This window comes from Chelonia mydas, chromosome 1 (genome assembly GCF_015237465.2).
Source record: "Chelonia mydas isolate rCheMyd1 chromosome 1, rCheMyd1.pri.v2, whole genome shotgun sequence".
NCBI lineage: Eukaryota > Metazoa > Chordata > Testudines > Cheloniidae > Chelonia > Chelonia mydas.
The window spans coordinates 81,729,749-81,754,788 of record NC_057849.1 but is presented as its reverse complement, the minus strand read 5'-3'; the positions used below and the strand labels follow the sequence as shown (position 1 = coordinate 81,754,788).

At 40.2% G+C, this 25,040-nt stretch overlaps 1 protein-coding gene across 7 annotated transcripts in view; it reads right to left on the bottom strand.

Moving 5' to 3' along the window:
- Positions 1-25,040, bottom strand: part of NDFIP2 (Nedd4 family interacting protein 2) — a 66,211-nt gene that overhangs the window by 8,723 nt on the left and 32,448 nt on the right. For 6 of the 7 annotated variants that reach the window (XM_037895692.2, XM_043534430.1, XM_043534426.1 and 3 more), the window contains 3 exons: positions 21,551-21,638; positions 4,029-4,153; positions 624-690 (listed from right to left, as the gene is read on the bottom strand). In XM_037895692.2, the coding sequence (XP_037751620.1) occupies positions 624-690; positions 4,029-4,153; positions 21,551-21,638 (280 nt within the window). Of the gene's footprint in view, positions 1-623; positions 691-4,028; positions 4,154-21,235; positions 21,418-21,550; positions 21,639-25,040 lie in introns of those variants that run through there. The other variant, XM_043534436.1, reaches the window with a different exon arrangement.

The following is a 25,040-nucleotide window of genomic DNA, read 5'->3' as shown; positions in this document are numbered from 1 at the left end:
TCTCAATAGTTTAGCTTCATGCTCAAAGAAAAAAACAGACTGAACGGAAGTACTGTGATCAAAAAGCATGACGCCTTTCCCCTTGACTGACTGAGTAATGATTAATGTAATATGCATTTCAAAGGCAAAAAAGAATACTTTCATGACTCAAATAAAGACTGATTTTGAATAGTAGTATCTGTCATATCCATTAAAATCTTCTGAGAACTTTAATGACTGAATACGTACAAGTTACACATGCAGATATTGAAAATTAACACCTACAGCTAACGTGTTTTTTAATTTAAGTTTATAGCTTTAATTGTATAACGCTACACTCTTAACAGTCATGTTTGTTTATTTTTGTTTTAAAACACAAGTTACAAATAACAGACATCTGCATAATTATAATATTTCCAGCATACAACTCTGAACTGAAGATTAATAGAGTAATCAGAAATTCACACAGGAATAGGATGGCAACCAAGACTTTGGAAATAAAGTACAAAAGATTTTTGACAGAGAAAAAAACCATACAGCTTTCTAGTATTTATTGCAATGTTTTGATTTTTTTAAACATATACCCAACTCATCTTTTAAGAAATTTTCCATCAAAATAAGATGGGTTTTGAATTATAACTCACCCAGTACAAGAAATATCCACCAAAGCCAGTACTGTCCATTGAAATATCCAGTAAAGTAGTCTGAGAACTAGAATAGACAAGGATTAACCAAAGTCACACACAATATAAATTACATTTAATATTTTAAATGCATCTAGAACAAAAGAAAAAAAACAGTGAAACTAGCACATTTAAATATAAAATAATGTACTGGAGTAGATAAGCAAATATGTCTTTCGAGAAGCTGTTAAATATACAAATAGCTTCAGTGCTGTGTTTTTTAAACAAAGAATTTCCAAGCTCTCTTGTGAAAAAATATATTACTCATTTGAATCATCTGACATTTTCTATTATAATGAATTACTGTCAGCTCTTTTTCAACGTCTGCCATCCAAAACACACTGCAGCAGCCTGCTGCTTTAGATATTAAGACTAAAAGCCACATTAGTTTAATCTTATCAGACGGGGATGTTCTGCTGACCCTTCAAAAGAAGAGCTTTTGACCTTCTGTACACCCCCAACTGTTAATCGCTGCCAAGAATACCAGTCCCATGAAGACCCCCAACTCATTAAAAAGTCTTTTCATTTTCAAACTCGATGCTCCAGCATTCAGTTCCCAGCAGTGAACCGAACACAGCTAAATGAACCTTGAAGTGGCATTTCATCTGTTCCTGTTAGTGACCATGGTAGACAGTCTTGTCCTCTCTGTGATGTGGGAATATGAACAGGCAGCTGGAGGGTAGGGTGTGATGGTACTGGAGACCGGAATCTTTTCCTTTACCAGACTGCATGCTTCACTGATAAAAAAGGCTAATCAAATGCCTCCAGAGCTCACTTCAGATCTCTTGCTACTCCTACACTTTCAACTCTCTTTTCTAATGATTATTAAAACGAACAAAAATAGCGTGTTGTAGCAGTTCTATAATTTTCTGTACATTTCCTGTCCTACCGCTACTCAGCATGCTTGATGCATACTGTCACAGAGTTTGCTTATATTGTCATTTCCAGCACATTTTGTAAAGTAGCTAATTAATGTTTAAGTTCAGACATCACTTATATTAAAATGAAGATATGTGCTCAGATCCTCACTTGACGTAAATCAGAGTTCTATAAATTTAGACCAGTGATGATTTGGTTTATGATCCTGATTAATTTTTTTTCCCCAGAGTGAAAATTTTCATTCTTTATTTAAAGTTAATTACAAAAGGTTTCTGTTTCTAACAGCACTCACTCACTCCAAGCAACTTCTTTTAAAAAAAAAGAAAAGAAAAGAAAATCAAGTATTCATGTACGGAAGAGTCAGTCTTGGAATTGGGAGTGGAGACATTTTTATAATTGTTTCAGTTATCAAATCGATCTCTCATGGATTCCTAGATCATTAGCATCAGTTGCTTCAGACACACAGAATCACAGAAATGCAGGCAGGAAAGGACCTTAAGAGGTCACAAATCCAGCCCCCTGCACTGAGACAGGACCAAGTAAACAGACCATCTGTATGCAAGAAATCCAATGGTAGGATTATTATGTATAATCTCAGGAGAGCCTCCTTCTAATTTCTAACAAGGGTGAGATTCTGACCCCCTCCCACCCCCCTCCACACACCCACCCTCTGGCTTTGGTCCTTTTTACCTAGTGTACAACAGTAGCACAAAGGGACTCAAAGTCCCAAATCAGCCAAGAGAAAAGTTACCCTGGCACAGTAACTGAGGAAACAGCTATAGGCGGTCTTTCTGAGAAGCTGCTCACAAGTACTGGAGAAGAGGCATGGCTGGGAGGGGTGGGACATATTAGGGAGAGGCCACAGCACATAGTGCTACAGAGATTCTTGGCAACGATGCTGCATTCAAGGCAGCCAAATGAGGTCATAAATTAGACAATCCTCCAGGGCTGAATTACACCAATAGCTGCTGCAGCCCCTGGAACAGCCCAGAATTGGGAGGGCACAAAAGATAGCTTAATACCTTAGCCTCCAGCTTCCTTGGATTGGGCTGAAAGTTCTGTGCTGTGCCTCTGAAGAGGCGCTGCAGTTTCACAGATTCATAGAGTTTAAGACCAGAATTGACTATTAGGTCATCTAATCTGCCCTGTAGATCACCAGATATTAAATTGCTCCCAGTTAACCCTGTATCGAGCCTGGTAACTTGTGCCGTGATAAAGTATCTCCCCTAGAACGGCATCCAGAGAAGACATCAAGAGAAGGAGAATCTATCATTTCCTTTGGTAGTTTGTTCCAGTGGTGAATAATCCTCACTGTTAAAAACGTGCCTTTTTTCTAATTTAAATTATTTGTAGGGGGCTTCAGCTTCCAAGTTCTTGTTATGCCTTTTCCCATTACATTAAAAAGACTTGTCATGTGTGTCATTTTCTCCCCATGAAGATATTTATACACTAATCAAGTTACCTCTCATCTTCTTTTTGATAAACTAAAGAGAGTAAGCTCTTCAAGTCTCTCACTGTAAGGCATTTTCTCCAGTCCATGAATCATTTTTTGAAGCTCTTTTTTGCACACACTTGAATTTTTCAAAATCCTTTTTAAAATGTTGACAACAGAACTGGATACTGAATTCCAGAATCACTCTAGATATTCTTGTTATCCATATATATATCCAAATCCTTTTCAACTCTTGACAAATTCTTGGCTTCAACAGCAGACTGTGGTAATGAGTTCCATAGTTTGGTTTTTTTTTAAAAAAGTGTTTCTCTTTTTAGTTTTTAATTTTCCACTTTTCAGTTTCATTTAACGCCTTCTTGTTCTTATATTATCTCCTCTTTATTATTCACTATTTTCTATACTTTACCATGTTGTCTCCTCTTAGTCTATTTTCTTCTAATATAAATAATCCCTGGGGGAAATCTAAAAAGACAGACGTATAAGCAAGCATCCTAGTGGGAAAACAAAGGTCTGCTGGTGGAGTCACTGTGTTGACAGATTTGGGGAATGTCACAGAAAACAGAAATGAGCTATTCAGAAAGGGGACAGAGCCTTAAGATGCCTTCACCTCCCAAAAGGTCAAAGGAGGCCCTGAACCATTTTTAAAAATCCTCTATTATATTCTACATAGGCTCTTGTACTGATAGATTTGATGGCAGATAAGAACCTAAGTTTACTACGCACCTTTACACACACACACACACCCCCAAAAATCAAATATTACAGCAGATAAAAAGTAACTAGAACATTCAAGAATCTACATATTAGAAGACAGTAAAAGCTGTTAAAGGAATAAAAACAAGCAAGTTCACTGATAAAACATTGCAATTTCCACTTTAGTAAATATTTATTCCATTAACTTAAAATATTAGAACATCTAATAAAAGTCAATATACCAGTTTAAAAAGTATTTTAAAGAAACTAGACACCATGAATCATTTTTCTAGTTTCATTCCACAGAGACACAGGAACAATATGTGCATCAAGAACCTTACCCGTACAATGAGAATCCATTTGATCAGCGATAGGCCAAATCCACAGATTGCACCATACCTTCCTGCTATGGTGTTAGTTATACAGAAGGATAAACAAAATCCAATCCAGTTGAAAATAAATGCCACTAAGACCAAGAGAAACAGTAGTTGTGTTAGTGACAGTGCACTCTTGTTTAGCCATATAAAATAAATATAACTAATTTACTTTAATGAACTAATAAGCAAGTATATTCACAAGATTAGAGATCCTATTGGTATTTCAGATAAAAATAGTATCCTTCAGAAATGTAGGTATTTCTAATGGTATATAAACCTTAGAAAGTACACTAGCTAACATCCATCAGCCAGCTATTTTAAACAGAGAAGAAAACCAAATAAAAGTAGATTCCCTCTTTTAAAAAAAAGTGTTATAACCGCCACAGAATTCTGACTGGAAGCTACAGAACCACAGGAATGAACATCAAATAAGCACTATGAATTAGATAAATACATGAAGTGATACATTTGTCTTAGAACTATGAAAAGCGTAGCAAGATTAACCATAAGGAAAATGCAATAACAAACACTTGACTGATTCTATGCAGAGATTTGCCTAGTCTGGATAAAAAAAAAATACATTTATTTTGCTAATCTATTGGGAGGCTGACATATTACAAGAACAGGACTCTGTGATCACCATGATTTGGTGTCAATGAAATCTGATACCAGGACCTGGTGGTATAATACAATCTGCAATATATTATTCAGGTAAATGGGATACATTTTTATAATATCTCTTATTTTCATGGGAAGTCAATCAAAAATACCACTGCACTTAAAGTTTTCATACTGCTCTCACTAACAGACCAACCTCATTCTTCATAGAAGTTCTCAATGATTGGCCTTTAACATTTTTAGCAGCAGTCAGCAAGTGAGAATGATAATGTCTGTACTGACATCAGCTTGTACATGATGGACAAAGTGCATGAATTCTCAACAAAATGGTCTTCAAGCAGGGGAATAACTGGAAGCTTTGTGCCTTTTTCTTTTCTTAGAGGGACCAGAACAGTTTGGAGAGAGAAGTAGGACAAGAAAGCTTAAAGAGTTCTGGAGTGAACGAGACAGTGGGAAACTGAAGAGATCAAAGGGTATTGGCTACACTGCAGCTGGGAGCATAATTTCCCAGCCTGGGTAGACAGATACATGCAACCTCTGCAGCTTATGTGTGAAAAAGAACAGCACAGATGGTGCAGCATAAGCTATTTGCCCAAATACAAACCTGCCTACCCCCTTGGGCATGTACCTGGGTGGACAGTCTGTGCCCCTGCCTGTGCTGCAGCATCCTTGTTGCTATTTTCGCATGTTAGTGCACACGAAGGAAGTACATGTCTGTCTACCTGGGCCTGGAGCCACGGCCCTAGCTGCAGTGCAGACATATTGTGTCTTACTTCCTGATTCATCAACCACTTGGGAGAGACCACAGAGGCTAAGTCAGTCTGCCAGAATGCTTGCTTAGCTTAAAGAAAGGGATATCAGTAAGGTCGCCTTACAAATATCTAGCTGTAAGCTTCAATGACTTATCCATACAGGGTTGAGGTGAGCTGAGCTTGTCCCCTTCTGATTACTGTCCAGTACATTTATATTCCAAAGGGAGCTATCTTTCAGTAGCCAGAATTTCTAGCCATAAATGAAATCCAGTGCAAAACAATATACTTTGTACTGTAACTTAGCTGACTGGAGCTACTTTAACGTTTGTCAGGAAAGCAGCACTTCAAATACTTGGTTTCTGAATATTTGAACACACTGGAGATAATTGCATATGGTTTTTTCCCTACCTTTAGCCCTCCACCCCCACCCCAATGTTCCAGATATACAGTAGCCCAAGATCCAGGAAGGGTCTGTGACCTCTGCCTGCCCCCTTCCATAATGCAGGTCCTTGCACCTTGAGTCCAGGGTTAGATTAAGGTCCCCATGTCCAGGGGTCCCCACCTTCTCCAATACTGAGACGCCTCATGGGGCTCTTTCCCTCTCCAATCCCCCCTTAATATTTGCTCCTCCTCCCCTCAAACAGATACAGCGGCAACACTGGCTCTTGTCCTGCAAGGGTTAAATCAACCTCCCGCATAGGGACAACAGGAAAGGAGGACTCTGCCCTGAACAGGGCATGGTCACAAGGCAAAGCTGAGTCGCAGGTGCTATCTTTGTTAAAGACAATCCTTTCAAGCATTTGCTGACACAGATGTAAGTTACAATTGCAGTAACTTTATTGGCAGGACAGTGTAAAAGCACATCAGGGTGACTCTTCCCCACAGAACCCCCCCAGGGCAATAAAGGGATACAGCTAGAAGAGCAGGTCTGGGCCACGTGCTGGACAATGAGACACACGGCTGCCTCATTATGCTGTGCAATGGGAGTGCCTGTTGTGGGTACTGACCAGACACATGCCAGGCCCCACCGTCAAGGGACCAGCTCTCCCCACCAGCACAACAGGCCCTATTGACACCTCCTTGCCTGCCAGTCGCACTGCCCTCTTTGGCACATCAAAGTACAGTAGTGGGTCCATGACAGTATCTAGACAGACAGGCAAAAGTTGATAGAGCAGCTGCTGCATGCTCCTTCTCACAAGGCCTTGGGCTCCAGGAACATTGCCCATGTGTTCCTGCGCTGGGTGCTCTCATTGAAAAATCAAGTTACTCTACAATACAGACCACCCCCTGTTTCAGTTAATCCAACTACTCTCTAACTAATGCACTTATATCCTGCTTTCTTTATAGGCTGGTGCCATTCATTTTAGCACTATATCGCTTCTGCAGTCAGTCAATCTCACTAGTTTGCTGCAATTTGTACTCAGAATTGTGAAACATGAAAGGTGCTTTACAAAATAAAATTAATAAATACTTCTGACACCCACTCTTACAACTACATTGATCAAAGCCCTTTTACTTTATTACTCATTCTTGAAAATAATGGGTTTTTCAATGGGAGGAATTATTCAGACAGCAAATTATTTGATATTAAGTGCAGACTCTTTCACTCAATAGTTAATAAATAATAAATAGCACTTCTATAGTATGGTACAATAGAGCTAGATATCAGTACATCCTGGAATTCTTAAAAGCATTTTTTTTTAAATGGTCTAAAGAAGTGTATTTTTCCTGTAGAGATGTTTATAGTTTGACAAAAAAAAAAAAATACTAAGTTGTGGATGTTTTACTTCAAAATATAGAGCTTACTTTCAAGCTATTACAAACTTCTCTGCACTCACCTGGGAAAATTCAAGTGAAAATTAAGTATGACAAAATTTCTCTTCGTGATATAGAACCGCCTAAATATCTTCAGGGGAAAATGACAGAAGTCCAAAGTTATTTTATCAAACATGCATCAAGGTTAAAGAATCTCCCAAGCATACCAATGAAGGGGGGGGGAAACCTTAATTTTATTATATAAAGCACTCTTGCTATCTACTATAGTGGAACCTGTATCTATCATTACATTTTGTTTACTTTATATGTGAAGCGCACACATGAAATGAAATTGAATTCAAGCCAGAAATTTGTCCTGAAAGCCCTCAAGTCTTTAACAAGCTTATAACAAGGCTGTGGAAACAGTTTTCAATGTACATGATTACCCTTTAAAAACTTATAAGTTTAAAAAAAAACAACCCACCAAACCTATTTCTGCACCCAAAGCCCTCTCCTGATTAGAGGCAGTGTTCAGCATACATTTACTGACTAAGTGCAATTTTCTTTTTACCTTTGTAGTCTTTACTTCTTGCCAGTTTTCATTTCTAAATGACATTCCTCCCAGACCCCAGCTAATATGAAATTTTAAAGAAAGATATAAGATGGATTTCTGAAATTCAGCAACATCTGTTGCCTTTCTTCCAATAATTCTGTAGTTTGATTTTAAAAAAAGAGTAAGTTTGTCTGGCATTACTAGTGCTATATAAAGCCCATGCTGTTTCTCACTTACAGTTTAGTTACCCTCTAGGGTTGTACCTCCCAACTGTCTTGCACAAAAAGGATTTGTGCACAGAATTAAGTTGACGGGAGGATGGAATTACTCTACCCTCTGCCAACCTGGAGACAGGCTGCAATGCAGCCCCTCTTTGGTCCTCTGTATACAATACACCATCTTGTGGGGCTAGCAGGCACCACTGTGTAAGGGACAAAAAGGAGTTCTAGATTCTTTGCTCTCAGTAGAAGGATTGTTCCAAAATACAATTGAAGCCTATTCCAGAGCAGCTGTCACTGCTGCTGCTCATACTGTACTGTACCGTACCATGGAGAGATTTCAGTCTCCAGGACTGTCCATCTAGGATCTGCCAAAAACATTACCACTTCACTCAGTATTGAAACAGCTGAATATACCTTAAGAACTCAGAGTCAGCAACACAAGTTGCCACATTGAAAAAAACCCTTACAAGTAACATCTCTCTGGCACTCAAGAAAAATTATGAAGACACTTTTTTTCCACCTCCTATTATGATCCTATTTGGATCAAACATGGCCTTCTGTGTCCTTAAGACATGGCCTTCTGTGTCGTAAGCCTTAAGAGCGGGGGAAACAGGACAACTCCACTCTGAAGAACTGCATGCAACAGAGGATGCAGAAGGTTAAAAAAAAATCCTAAGTCTCAAACAAAGTCTCCGCAGTTAAAATACCATTAATATTTTCAGTGCCAAAGGCGCTCTACTCTACTCCCTTTCCATTCTATCCGGCACAGGTTGTTATACTGCCCCCACCACCATCTGAGTCTCTCTCAGCAGTACACTAAATGACCAGATTAACATCTGATACATATTTATTCTCTCTCCTATCCTCTTCCCAGGGGGAGAATTGTGGGTTTAGTGTTTTGATTGGTAGGGTTGTGGTTTTGGGGTTTTGTTTGTTTTAAAAACTGCACACGCTCAAATCTCGTCATCATCAAAATTGACAGAAGAGAGAAGTGAGATGGATTCTGGTGGCGAAGCTGTCATTAGACTCAATGGCCCAAAAGAAGCTGGAACTTATATTTATCAATACTAACAATAAAACTCAGCTTTTGCTCTTTAAAAAAGTTTGGCTGTTGCTCTGAGAAACTGAGGCTCAGAAGCTCCTAAAAATTCATAATAAATGTAATCACATAATGTAATCGCTCTCTCTAATACAGATTTTGAGAGAATCAAGCAGGAGTAAGATTTGCAAGCATTAGTGGTATGATTATCCCTCACATCTTTAGGGCAGCTTTGATGACAACCTAACTTTTGTCTACGTTTAGGGTCACGTTTTGAAGACAAATCTAATATATCAAAGAAAACTAAAAATTAAAAAACAATTCAATGATTTGAACTGCAAAAACATTAACTACTTAAAGAACCAAGAGTAATATCAAGCACTTAAATGTTAAGCTTTAAAAGAATATACACAAGCACAATCTAAATGGCAATAACACTTCTAGAGTAGAACACAAGAAGTGAGATTAAGTGATATACAACTGCAGAACACTTATAAATATTTATACCTTTAGTGCACATTCAGGAGCTTGTATCGAAGGCCCAAAGTCTACTTTGAAAATGATTTCTGGATTCATATTCAGATGAGTATACATAATCCAAAAGTCATGATTTATAAAGAAATGCATACTGGCTTTATGAAGATTGGATGGACAAATTTTACAGTAATACAGAAATGGTAGGGATACTATGACAGTTGAAATAAGGAGACAGATCAGCCACTGAAAATGAAAGGGAGAAAAAGGTTGAAGAAAAAAAAAGTAGTACATAAAAACTTGGTAGAAAACAAGGAAGGCCAGAGACAGGTCTTGTGGGTTCCCCCTGCCCCTCTTACTCAGACGAAGAAGTTACTCACGTTGTGCAGTAACGATGGTTCTTTGATGCGTGTCCCTATGGGTGCTCCACTGTAGGTGCATTTGCGTCCCTATGCTACTGATTGGAGAACTTCAGTAGCAGTGTCTGTTGAGCCCGCGCATGCGCTGTCTTTGTGCTGCGCTACAAGGCTAGCCAGCATGCCTGGGCTAACCCCCATCAGTTCCTTCTCTACCAGAGAGTGACAAATGAGAACCCCCAAATAGAGGGGAGGAGGGCAGGTTGTGGAGCACCCATAGGGATACACAACTTGAAGAACTATTGTTACGATCTGAAATTTGTACCTCAAGTTGGGGGCAAAAAACTTGTAGGGAAAGTCTCCAGACCCAACTGGATGAATAATCACCTCAAAAAGGTTATCAGGAGTCAGCAAAAAGCCTCTAGGGAATGGAAAAAAAGGGACCAATCAGCAAAGAAAGCTACATCATGGAGCTTAGAAAATGTATGAATGAAGTAAGAACTGCCAAAAGTCAAGTTGACTTAGCTCTTGTCAAAGAAATTAAAATAAAGTAACAAAAGTAAGATTGTTATATAAATAAAAAGGAAGGATGGATATGGCTGGGCTGCTGTGCAGTGTGGATAGGGAAGAGTTTAAAAATAATCTCTACAGTCCACAAACTAAATGAATACATTGCCTCTGTTTTCAATAATTATAAGATGGAACATGGATATGAAGGCAAGATGGCTGATGGCAACATGTGTATAGAAATGGAAATTACCACATTTGAGGTAGAAGAAAAACTCTAACAGTTTAATGCACTCAAATCCGGGTTTGGGAGTGGAGACGGGAGGGGATGGAACAGGAGACACCTAATATTTTTCAACCCAGAACACTGAAAAAACTAGCACATGAGATTGTTAGTTCATTAGCAAGGATTTTAAATAAATTCTATCTACTTGGGGTTAGTTATTCTCCAGTCATACTGAACTAACCTTGTATCTATATTTAAGAAAGGCAGAAAAAGTCATCCAGACAATTACAGACCTGTTAGTCTGACCTCAGTAGTAGTAGCAGTAGTATGCAAAGCTTTAAACAAATGATGAAAAGAAAAAAAATTCATGGAGGCAAATGGAAAAGCAGATGTAAAATGCAACATTGGTTTCCTGAAAGTAGAGAGTACCTCTGAGAAGGTAAAACTGATTTTTTTTTTTTTAAATTTTAAGGAGAGAGAAATAGCGCAGATTCAAAATACTTGGACTTCAGTGAAGAATTTGACAGTACTGTATGGGAAATTATTAATTTAGAAAAATGGGGTTTAGTAAAAGAACAGTAAAGGTGAGTAAGTTACTGCTTAAAGAGAAAGCAAAGGTTGTGCTAAAAGGTAAACCATCCGACTGGAAGGAAGTTACTAGCAGAGTTCCTCAAGGACCAATGTGATTTAATATTTTTATTATTGTCACAAAGTTGGAATGTCCTAATGAAATTTGCTGATGGTACAAAGTTGGGAAGCATTGTCGATACAGAGCAGTATCGGAATATTAGACAGAAAGTGGATGACCACGAAGACGGGAGTAACAGAAATGGATTGAAATTCAATAGCATAAAGTGCAAGATTATGCACTTAGTGCCTAATAATTTCTGCTACGAGTGGGGGCTCATCATTTGGAAATAATGGAGAAGAGACTGGGGGCATTGGTCGATCATAGGATGTTGAGCCACCAATGGGATGCAGCTGCAAAAGAGGCAAATGTGATTTCGAACAGCCTTCCACTAGAAGCTGTGGGGACAAACAATGTAATTACTTTTAAGAAAGATGAACAAATTTATGAGCAGGGTCATATCACTGGGTTGCTTGTGAGGACGTGGCACAGGGTTCAGCGGTGCCAAAATCTCGTGCTTCAGGGCTGCAGGGTAAGGAAGGGATTCCTATCCCCACTGCCAGTGTATTCTGTTTTGTTGTTGTTTATTTTGGTCTCCTTGCTCTGAGGGATCAGAGCTTGCATCAGGTGGAGACAGGACACTCTACAGAATGGATGAGTGCTCTGAAGTGACGCCAGTTCTTTTCCCCCACCCCCACACCGCTTGGGCTTAGCTGACTGGTTCTTGCCCACATGTTCAGGGTCTAGCTGATCACCATATGCGGGACTGCCAGTGACCTTGGAGGGTTTTCACCTTCTTGCAGCATGGAATTTGGATTGTTTATTCCAATCATCTCAATTAATTCCTGCCATCACAGGGAGCTCAGACACTGGTGCACCGCGGTCCCTCCCAGTCTCTTCACTGGGCATACAATATTTTAGTCTCCTTTGAGCTGTAACACTTTGGTCTAGTTGTGTTTGTTGGGTTTAGTGAGAGGGTTCAGGGTGGTTTTGGTGGCCTGTGATATACAGGAAGTCAGACTAGATGATCTAGGGGTCTCTCCAGGCCTTAAAACTATTACTTTAGCTAAGGTCTCTGCAGCAGTTTTAAAGCCATTTTCCCCAAAAATAGTTTTTAGTTATTTATAAAACATGAAAAAAAAAAAACCATTAAAGGTCTAATTGTCTACTAAACTTGCACTATAAAAAAAGGTTCAAAGAAAAAATTTTGTATTAATGTTTAAAACTCGTCTGTAAGTAGGGTAAGAACACCATTAGACTTCAAAGTAATTTGCTGAATTACCCAAATAGCACGTGGCAAGGCAGCACTCAGCTAACTTCAAGACATAGCTGCATGTTAATGTCCTCTGAACTTGCAGATATCTATCCCTCACTCCTGCAGACACCCCTCTGTAACATTAAAGTTAAGTACAGATTGCCGGTCATATTTGATCAATTTCTTGGCTTTCATTAAAGTCACGCTCTCAGAATTAAACATTTTTGAATTTACCTGCAATGACAACACTGGAATACAGTTTGTTCTTGAAACCTTAACCAAGAGCAGAAGCCTTCAAGAAGTATGATGCATCACTACAATGTACCTGTGCTTCATTCAACACTGAAGAGCTGAAGCAAATCTAAAGCTGCCTTCCTGCATATCTGACATTTAAGGTTTTCTTTTAGCCAATTCACATGCTGGCATGCCCACTGTTAATACATACAAATATATTATTCCAGTATTTACATCCAAGAGTTGATACTTGGCAGGTGTATACATTAACTTTTGATATTGTTTAAATTTTTGAATGGTAGATCTTTATCTTTAGAACAAATAGATAAGTAACAACTAGAACTTCCACTAAAAGCTCCTACAAAATTAACACCTACCAAAGTCTTTGGATTTCAAAATGAAAACTAAAAGATACTCCACTCTACTGCCTACTGAACATCTGATATAGTCACGCTTAGTTCCAAACCCAGGCTTATGAAATTGTAGTAGTATAATACTGAACCATCCTAAGAAGATTCTCACAAAAAAAGATGTAAAAGATTTATATGTAAAAATATCCCAACACAGGGCAATGGGTTAAGATTGCTGTTTGTATCTGCATCTTTCTTTGAAATATTACATTAGTAGACATTTACATAGGAGGTGGGCCATATGTTTAGATTAAATAGTGATGCATTAACCTATGAGCCAAGGCCCAGGCTAAAAATATCAAGGGATCACATCTGGCAGTCAAAAGAGAAAAGGGATATCAGCAATTTTTCATGCAGTTGTTTCATTTTACTCTTCTGTGTATACTTCAGTATCCTACACAACAATCGTTGCTGTATGAAGAGACTTTATAGAATTGCTCAAGGAGAAATGATCACATGAAAATACACCATTATTCTGATTCCCAACCACTCCTTCTCATTACTACTGAACAATGTAGGGGCCCAAATTAGGACAACAGTCTTCCTAAGCAACTTCAGCAGGGTTGGAGAAATGGTAAAGAAACAGATCAGACAGGTTTCCCTTGAAAAAAAACAAAAGAAAGAGTTACTTACCCTCCCACAACAGTTGTTCTTCGAGATGTGTTACACATGTCCATTCCACTGCAAGTGTGTGCACACTCCAATTCACAGTTCTCAGGAAGTTTTTCCTTTAGCGGTACCAGTTAGGGTGGCTCGAGCACTCTCTGGTGCCTTGTGCACAGAGCTCAGGCATAAAGGGTGCAGCCATCTCTAACGCCGCCCCCCAGTTCCTTTCTAGTGGAAGACTCTGACAGGAAGGGGAAGGAGGGCAGGTTGTAGAATGGACATATGCAACACATCTCAAAAAACAGTTTCAGAAAGGTTAGTAACAGTTTCTTCTTTGAGTGACTGAACATGTCCATTCCACTATAAGGAGATGCTCACAAGCAATCCCAACAGGAAGTGGGTTGAGAGTCTATTTTAAATAGGGACTGGAGAACCATTTGTCCAAATTTAACATCATTTCTAGGTCGTTGAGAGATAGTGTAGTGAAAGCCAAAACATGACATGACGACCACGTTGCCGCTTCGCTGGCCAGAAAAGCCACAGAGGTTGCTTGGGACCTAGCTGATTGACCCAATGCTAGCTGGCAGATTCAGGTTAGCCTACCGGTAACACAGACAAGTTCAACTGGATATCAAAGAAGAAATCCTTTGAATGGAAACAGGTCTGGCCTGCATACTGTCCACAAATGCAATGAACAACTGAGTTGAAGACATGAAAGACAAAGCAGAATAACTCAGACATCGGATGAAGTGAGCTGTAGCTCACGAAAGCTTATGCTCAGATAAATTGATTAGTCTCTAATGTGCCACAAGTACTCCTTTTCTTTCTGTTAAAGGTATAAACTATCCTGAAAGCAGAGTAAATGTAAACAGGCATGTACTGTGAAAAAGACTCATGCTGCCATATGCCTGAGGAGCTGCAGGCATGAATTGGCAGTGACCCATGGGCTGATTTGGACTCATGCAATAAAGTGCATCAAAGAACCCCCCCCACACTCCCCTTGAAAGATGTCCCTCAGTGTCTAGACAGACCACTCGTTGTGAGAGGAGAAAGAACCAGCTAGCAGACTGTGTCAGCAGGCCTGAGTCCTGGGAAAGTAAGATACCCCTAGATTGATAGAGCGACTGATACAGAGCTCCCACAGGCTTATTGCTTCCTGGTTGGGAGTGGGGGGGAGAGAACGCCCGCGATGCCCTACCTGTTTTTGTAGAACATAGCAGTCATATTGTCTGTGAGGATCAAAACAGATGTGTGTGACAGGTGCGGTAGAAATGCCTGGCAGGCCCTGAACTCCCTGACATTGATGTGCAGGAAGAGCTCTTCTTGGAATCCAAAGACCTAGAGATCTGAGGAACCCCATGTGGGCTCCCCAGCCGAAGGCTGATGTGTCACATACCAGCGACAAGGATGGCTGGGGTTTTGAGAAGGGTACACCAGCACATACCATGTGGCTGTGCAGCCACCATGTCAGCAACTCGAGGACCTGTACCAGAACCATGAGCACAGAGTCCAGGTGATGGTGAGAGGGGAAGCAGACTGTGGCTTGTAGAGGTCTGAGTCTTGCATGTTGCACTATGTATGTGCATGACTCCACGTAACCTATGGGACTTGGGCACTTTTGCACAGTCATCATCCAATGACCCTGGAGAGATCTTATCAGGGACACGATCAAAAGGAACCATTTGTCCAGAAGCAGAGCCCTTGCTTGCACCGAGTCGAGTACTGCCCCCCCATGAACTCTATACTTTGAATAGGGATCAGGGAGGACTACTGGACACGTTTTTTCTGGGGCACTGGGGAAGATGATCGATGCCAGGAGACACAGGATTATGGAGGAGTGCTCTGCACCGAGGTCAAGGCACTTGGTGCCAACTCCAAGCACAGCTCCGAGGCCAGTCTTAGGGCTGCCTCCAAGACGAGGACCTTCAAAATTGAGCAACTCAGTCCTTCTGGGTCCAGGGCTTGAACTCCTTGCAAATGTGGCAGTGACCTTTCCTATGAGCTTCCTCTAAGCACTTGAGGCAGGTCAAGTGCAGGTCGCTCAAAAGCATAGACTTATCACATGATGCGCAAGGCTTGAACCCCAGTGACCGAGGCAAGCCTTGGCACCGGGACAGTGGACAACTCCACCATCTAAGAGCGGAGGAGCCCCAAAAGCCCAAAACTATATAGAACTACTAAAACTACACTAATTACTAAAAACTACAATAACTATTTACACTAAAATTGACAGAAAATCCACTAAGAGAAGAATTGCCTAAGCAGTGAGGGTGCCAGCAACCGTTATGGGCAGTAAGAAGGAACTGAAGGGGAGTGGGCTCAGCAGGGCTCTTTATACAGACACTGAGTGTGCAACACCAGGGGGTGCTAGAGCAGACCCAAAAGGATACCACTCAGGGAAAAATTTCCAGCAACTATGCTAGGGACACACACACCCCTACACTGGAATGGACACGTGCAAGCACTCAAAGAAGAATATTACTCCCCATTGGCAAAGCTGTATGGGGACAGATGAGAATACAAGAGAGGAGCCTATACTGATAGTGGTCCTGAAAAACGGACGTTATAACCTCCAAAATCAATTTCTTGGCGGTAATTTGATTATCCCCAAAAGTGAGAGGACTGAGGGGGCAGGGATGTACAGCATCAGATCTGGGTAACGGAGATGTTTGTGGTCAGAATGAAAACTTTGTAGATGAAGGCTGTTGCATCAATTCAGGTGCAATGATTGAGAACTTTCACCTCTGCATTCTACATTTCTTTTTAGGTGGCTCCAGCACCATATGGTAGAGATGGGAAACTGAGCTGTCTGAAACCAAACTAAATCTCCTTGCTTACAGGCTTATATATGCCCATCAATCAAAGGGTGGCCCTATAGCCCTTCAACAAATGCCGGGAATCACTGTGGACTCGAGTAAGTTATGACCACCACAAGGGAGGTCCTCTACAGTGTTTTAGACTTCATGTGGAAATCTTGAAGACTGCAGCCACAACACTGGATACAGAACTACAGCTGTGAAGTCAGAGTAGGCTGCTGTATCGCAGAATCAAGAGAAGCTCACAAAGATATCCTTGCAAGAAGCTGTCCCTCTGTGATGAAAGCCTGAAGATGTTCCCTCTGCTCTTGCAGGTGGTGTTCAATAAAGGAATTAAATTTTGAATAGTTCATCTGGTTATGTTTTGTCAAAATCGCCTGGCAATTAGCAACTTTGTATTGCAGGGTGGCAGACAACTAACTTTTGCAACCGAAGTCTTTGCACTTTTGATCTTTATCATTTGGGACAGCTTGCGAACGGTGTTGCCTGTTATAGTCATTTGCTGAATCCACAACTAAGGAATTTGGGACAGAATGGGAAGATATGGCTAGTGGTTCAGACTAATTAATACTGTGTCTGTTCTCTCAGCTGTTCAGGGAGTCGGTAGTGGGGGGGGTCTACCAAATTGTCTTGGCAGTATCTAACAAAACTTGGTTCACTGGAAAGGCTACTTGCGCTGAAGATGGCGTGTGAAAAACACCCAGCAATTTGTGCTGAGTCTCCTGTGATCCTTCAAATGGGATATGAAGAGAATCTGCTACTCTTTATATCAACTCCTGAAATTATTATAACCAGTCTACATTAAGATGTGATCCTAAAAAGGGCTCAGCTAGAGACGCATACAATTTTGCTATATATTTTGGATGAAGAAAAAAAATGTTCAATATTTTTTACTTTTAATCACTTAATATATGTCCAGATTTTCTGTTCAGCTATAACACTTCTGAAACAAATATTTTACAGCATTAAAATAAGATGCTACTGAACGCCCATGTCTCATTTTTTACATGAAGCAAAGGCAGCTAATGTCAGCAGCTTCTATGAAAGATGTATTTACTCTTCATTCTGCTGTAATTTTTATGAATCACTGTATTACTCCTACAATGTACCATTTCCAGCGCATGCTGTATTGATATTTCTACGAGGAAACATGTTTACTCATATAGAACTCTAGATCAAATGACTTTTTTTTGGTACTAGCACTGAGGTTCCCCCCTGCCCCATTTGTAAAATACAGACATGGCCACTAGATGGCTTGAAAACATGACTTTCAATGTAATTTAGTGTTTTACCACTAGATGGTAGCTACAGATCATAAACTGATTCTGAACACTAGCTTGACAGTAAAAGCTTGTTTGGTTCTCGCTCAGCTGGGCTAAAACAAGCATAGATAATGAATGACCCCTTTGCTGTTTTACACAACTAAAACTAAAAGCAGCAAGTCTGGTTTTAGGGGATCTTTGGTTTCAAAAATCACAACTTAATGCTGGAAACTACAGTCATAGGGTCTGTCTACACCGCACACTCCTTTCAGCAGCATGAAGAGCACATGCACTACACAAACCCTACCAATAGCAGTGCAGGTAAGGACACATTTGAACCCTACTTGCTCAAGCAACGTCTCCACATCAACACTATTTTTAGCAGTGTAGTTTCCCCACTGCTCAAACAGCTCCCCACTGCCAAGCCTTTCCTTTCTACCACCCCTTGCCAGGGCCTTTCACAGAAGCATGTAGCTCCACAGTGCAGTGTGGACACTACCTACTTTTCACTGTGGTGTGTACCAAAACATATCCTACATACCACTGCCAGTGATGTGCAGTGTAGACATAGAAACAAAAAATGAGTTAAGTCCCTGTTAGGGCAAGCCACAAGAAAATGTACTGTAGGGAATAAGTCAGAATTATCTAGTTTTACATACAGTAACTCCTCACTTAACAGTTATGTTCCTGAAAAATGCGACTTTATGCGAAATCATGTTAAGTGAATCCAATTTCCCCATAAGAATTAGTTTAAATAGGGGGGTTAATTCCAGGGAAATTTTTTTCACCAGACAAAAGACATTATATACATATAGTCAGTATACGTTTTAAATGAACAGTTCAATACTGTACACAGCAATGAATGATTGTAATGCTTGCTTGAAGTGGTGAAGTAAGACTGTGGACTATTTCCCAGGGAATGCCTTGCTGCTAAATGATGAACTAGCACTCGGCTGAGCCCTCAAGGGTTAATACGCTGCTGTTAATGTAGCCTCACACTCCACAAGGCAGCATGGACTGAGGCAGGAGGGAGGAAACACAACAGATGCAAGGCAGTAGCTGCACACACTTCCCTGCAAAAAGTGAACATGATGATAAGCCCATGCTATCCAGCCCATGCTATCCACTCCCTCCTCCTGACAGCACGTGCAAGGCTGCACAAGTGCTGACTTTCCAAAGTGCTGGGGGGCGCATGCATGAGAGAGAGAGAGATGTGCATTGCTCCTTTAAGTATGCTGACCCCACTTCAAGTATGTTGCTCTTTTAAGCAGATCAGCCAGTTCAGATAGGCAGCAACAGCTTTGAGCAAGCTCCCTCCTTTCTGTCCCTGAGCCCTGTCCCCCTCCTCTGGTTTGTGGAGAGGGGTTAAGGAGTGGGGGGGCAGGAGCAGGAGGACATCCTGATATCAGCACCCCTCCCCCAGCAAGCAGGAAGCTCCCGGGAACAGATCCAAGGCAGAGGGCAGGGCAGGAGCAGCACAGCGGAAAGAGGGACAGCTGAACTGCTGCTGGGCAGCTGCCGAGCCACATACCTTACAGGGAATTTAGGGGAGCTGATGGGGGGAGGGGCTGCTGGCCCCCTCTGGATCTAATCCCCACCAGGAGGGGCTGCTCTTCCAGAGAATCCTGCAAGCAGTGGACAAAGCAGGCAGCATTGCGCAACTTTAAACGAGCTTGTTCCCTAATAGATCAGCAATGTAACAACAAAACAACAACATTAACCGGGACAATGTTAAGTGAGGAGTTATTGTACCCCAAGGAATGGGGACAATCCTCCAAGCTCTTACAGATCTCACCTTCTGGAAAGTGTTTGGTTTTTATTTCCATGCTGAAGTACCCCTTTTGTTATTTCACCCCATTCCTCTTTAACATAACCACTTGCAGAACTTTAAATCATTTCCTTCTTCACTGTTGGTGTTTAAACCCGAGCGCTGGCTCCGCAGCTCCCATTGGCTGGGAACCACAGCCAGTGGGAGTTTGGGGGTAGCGCCTGCAGGCAGAAGCAGTCGCAGAGCCGCCTAGCCATGCCTCTGTCCTAGGAGCACCAGGGACAGGTTGCTGCTTACAGGGAGCTGCCCAAGGTAAGCACCACCCGGATCCAACACCCTGCACCCGCTCCCGTACTCCCTCCCACATCCAACCTCCCTCCCTCCTAGTTAACCGGAATTTTTCCACTTACCAGCACCCCCCATTCCCATAACATGCCAGATAAAGCTTTTACTGTATATCTGATAGAAAAGAAATGGTGCACAGCACACAGTTTCAGTGAATGTAAGTGCTAAGGCAGTGTTGGTGGCAATCCAAAGATTATCTGGAGGCAGAGTGCTTTACATTATTAAACTGATTATCGTAATTTAAAAAGTTATATTTTACATACCTAAGTTAGTTCAACCTGAAAAAAATTAATACTATATAGGTCTGAACAAATCCCTCCATAGCTATTTAATCTAGTAGGTCGCCCATATAAGTGTATTACAGGTAGATTTTCAGGTAGAATCATAGAATATCAGGGTTGGAAGGGACCTCAGGAGGTCATCTAGTCCAACCCCCTGCTCAAAGCAGGACCAATCTGCAACTAAATCATCCCAGCCAGGGCTTTGTCAAGCCTGACCTTAAAAACTTCTAAGGAAGGAGATTCCACCACCTCCCTAGGTAACGCATTCCACTGTTTCACCACCCTCCTAGTGAAAAAGTTTTTCCTAATATCCAACCTAAACCTCCCCCACTGCAACTTGAGCCCATTACTCCTCGTTCTGTCATCTGCTACCACTGAGAACAGTCTAGATCCATCCTCTTTGGAACCCCCTTTCAGGTAGTTGAAAGCAGCTATCAAATCCCCCCCTCATTCTTCTCTTCCGCAGACTAAACAATCCCAGTTCCCTTAGCCTCTCCTCATAAATCATGTGTTCCACTCCCCTAATCATTTTTGTTGCCCTCCGCTGGACGTTTTCCAATTTTTCCACATCCTTTTTGTAGTGTGGGGCCCAAAACTGGACACAGTACTCCAGATGAGGCCTCACCAATGTCGAATAGAGGGGAACAATCACGTCCCTCCATCTGCTGGCAATGCCCCCTACTTATACATCCCAAAATCCCATTGGTCTTCTTGGCAACAAGGGAACGCTGTTGACTCATATCCAGCTTCTCGTCCACTGTAACCCCTAGGTCCTTCTCTGCAGAACTGCTGCTGAGCCATTCGGTCCCTAGTCTGTGGCGGTGCATGGGATTCTTCCATCCTAAGCACAGGACTCTGCACTTGTCCTTGTTGAACCTCAGATTTCTTTTGTCCCAGGCCCTCTGTATCCTATCCCTGCCCTCCAGCATATCTACCTCTCCTCCCAGTTTAGTGTCATCTGCAAACTTGCTGAGGGTGCAATCCACACCATCCTCCAGATCTTTTAAGAAGAGTAATTAATCACATTTCTGTCATCCAGATTTTTTAATTCAAGTTAGCAGTTCTGTAGCTGTTAGAACTTTATGATGCGGTCCACCATATAATCTTGATATTCCTGAGGTTACCAACTGAGGATTTGTTCAGACCTATCTGTGATAGGTGTAAGTTAGTTTTAACACCATTCTCAGAAGTGACTGAAAAAAACACAACATACTTGCTTTTTCTGAGTAACAGGTACTGTTTTACATCTGTATATAAGTAAAAAGATTCCATTTGTTACAGTGTGTTCATGCAGATACTGTGGCTATCTTTCATAGTCTGCTGTTCCAATGGAAATCTAAATTATACACCTCAAAGATCTGGGATGTAAAAATAACTCACTGAAAAATGCCAACATGAAGATGCCATCATTGCCAACTCTAAGTTGATCTGCATCGCTGAAGTCATCCCGAGGTGGATATTCTTCTTCCTGGATTTATATGTTGGAGAAATTTTAGTGAAGGAAAGTTAACTTTAGGCTAATGCATTGTCTTGTAGATTTAAACTGTTAATTGTGTTTTTAAAAACATCAGACTGCCATTTGTTGACAGATATACATAAATGAACCTCAAAAGAACAAAATACTATTAAATCTATTAAGCTACAGAAAAATGAAGTTTATTGCTTTACTATGATAAAGCCCAGTTATCAATGAAACTCAAATGAACTCTGGAGAAAAACTGGAACATGTACATAGGAATTAACAATATTCAATTTAAATTGAGCTACAGACCATTATTTGAGACAAAAAATTATGTTCAACACCGAGCAGAAAAAAAATCCATTCTCAATGTAATTCCACTGTCTTCAGTAGTTAAGTTATACCATGGCTGAATTTAGCCCAATGTATTTTAACATACCCTATTCATGTACTCAGTGTAAACAGAAGAAAATAACTGCAGTTTACTTGCCAACCAAATATGTAGACATAATAGCTAATATCCATTTTCACTGTTTGTGCCATTTATCCTCATGTATCAAGTAATTATTTTCTTCCAACTTGAGAGGATATCATTAAGTTGCCACGGAATTCACATTCTGTATGTTGACTAATATTTACCATATTAGAAATCCTTGACTTAAAGTTCAAGGAATCACCACATTTTCAGAACCGCAGAATTCACTGAGGTTTCTGGTTTTGTCTGTTGGTGTTTTTTGTTTGTTTAAGTAAAATGTCATCTTTCATCACAACATACTTTATAAACCATACATAAAGATGTCTACTGTAGAGACATTTTTAAATAATTCCCATAGCTGTGACCACCATTTTAGCTCCTTATTTCCAAACAGTTTTTATGTAACGACAGTTCAATCACATTTAAATACCGTAGAAGACTGGATTTTAAGGGTCTATTTTGGAAGCCTCAGATCCCAACACTAGCAATAAGTTTGTATTTGTACAGGTTGTGTGACCTACAAAAATCTAAGAGATAACATGTATTAAGATATTTATTTATATACAAGAAGCAAGAAACTATTTTAATTCATCTTTTTAAAGTGAGATCTTCATATAGTTTTCAGCTGTTGGGGTAGAAGGGGGACAGCTGACATAAGAACATTTTACACTACCAAAGTAGACTAAACTAAGGTAAGTTCCATCTTTTAAGCTTCTAAATTTAAGTATCTGGAATAAGAAAAATCAGTTTAATATAGCACACAGTGAAGTACCTAGTTTCTTAAGAAGCTAAACTTTCTTTTTGTGGATACAGACTAACACAGCTGCTACTCTGAAACTTGTCAGTTTATTTTCTAACTTCTTTAAGAAGTCAAGTCACACACAAGGAGACACCTACAAGATAATGATCCACAAAATTCATTAAGACACTGAAATCCCTAATCCTTGCTTTGTTTTAATGATTTAAATATGTCTTCTCAATCTTTGATTTTGATAAGAGATAAAATGTATACATAGTTTGGCATTTGTCTTGCCTACACGAAGAATTGTAGTTGTAATGATACAGTAAGAAAAAAATATTCATTTGATAATTATTAATTTACATGGCAAAACTGCAAAGTTGTAACTGAACAAAAAAATAGTACACAACAGTCCTCTTTAAAGTACAGAAAATACACATATTTTAAAGTCACTTCATGTAACTCTGGGCACCCAAACACCGACCCTTTCACTGTTATTTGATCTTATTCCAGGTCCAAACTCAAATGCTAAGCTAGAAACAGCAACTTTCACACAATAAAATTCTTATCCATACACGTGAAATCTGTATTATCTGGTTAGAGGAATTTTAATAGAAGGTTTGAAAATGAGTATTTAAGATTTGTACTTAAGGTTAAGTGAATAAAAAGTGATGCAAAGCTAAAAATAATGATGCAGTTGTTTAACAGTGGCAAGACAGGCTTCCTCTAGCTGAAAATAGCATAATGGTCAGGAGAGAAAATATAAATTCCTGTAGCTTCTTAAAGAGTCTCTCCTCCCACCCATCAGCCCTAATATTATTTTAGTTCATCTACATTAAGGGGAAAACAGACATATAATGCCAAACTAGCAAAATTAATTTGCTTATTTACTGTTCAAATCTACAGCAAAATATAAACTTATCAATTTTACAAATGAAGTAATATTTCAGAGGGTATGATCTCCTTCCTTTGAAGTCTTTAATATCAGGCTTGACAAAGCCCTGGCTGGGATGACTTAGTTGGGGATTGGTGCTGCTTTGAGCAGGGGGTTGGCCTAGATGACCTCCTGAGGTCCCTTCCAACCCTGATATTCTGTGATCAAAAATACTTCCCGGATGCTGTTCTAACCTTTGCTTTGTATCTTCTATGACATCTAAAACACATTTTTTTTAAAAAAAAATAAAAGTGTTTTAAACTAACACTATGTGATCTATAGATGAGACATCTGACTAACGCATCTCCTGTTAACAGAGGGTTGGGTGCACTCATTGTTACCAGGTAAGTTTTATTACAAAAAGGAAGGACAGACAACTGGGACACATTTGCAAAAGGTGGTCGTCTTCAATGTGCACAATGGCCTCATAATGGCCACTAAGTGCCCAGAGCCATTTTTTAAAATTCATGGTAAAAATACCCCTCGGCGCAGAAAAATCACTCTGCTTTGAAAACATAGCTTGGAAAATTAGGCACCCTAGAGAACTTAGGAGGAATGTAGCATCTCTGTAAATGCCAAATAGGCTCACCATTTAGGCACAAGCCCTAGGGGCCTGTGTGCATCTTTTGGCACCTAAATGGCGTTGAACGTTTAGCCCAACTGCTGTTATAGCTTTAAAAAAAAAGATCATGTTTTTGAAGTTACATTACATAAAAGTTTACATACAATGTGCACATTTCTCAAATTCATGTGCCAAAGTTTACTTTCTCAGTCTTTGATGGCACAAAATAGAATTCTTCTTGATTTAAATCAAAAATGTTACCCAAATCAGACGTCAAGAATTATAAAACCAGTTGGAGAACGTTTCAATCTCTCTGGTCACTCGATTACAGAACTAAAAATGGCAATTCTTCAACAAAAAAACTTCAAAAAACAGACTCCAACAAGAGACTGCTGAATTGGAATTAATTTGCAAACTGGACACCATTAAATTAGGCTTGAATAAAGACTGGGAGTGGATGGGTCATTACACAAAGTAAAACTATTTCCCCGTGTTTATTCCCCCGACCCCCCACTATTCCTCACACGTTCTTGTCAACTGCTGGAAATGGCAGACCTTGATCTTCACTACAAAAGGTTTTTTTCCTGTCCTGCTGGTAATAGCTCACCTTACCTGATCACTCTCCTTATAGTGTGCATGGCAACACCCATTGTTTCATGTTGTCTGTATACATAAAATCTCCCCACTGTATTTTCCACTGC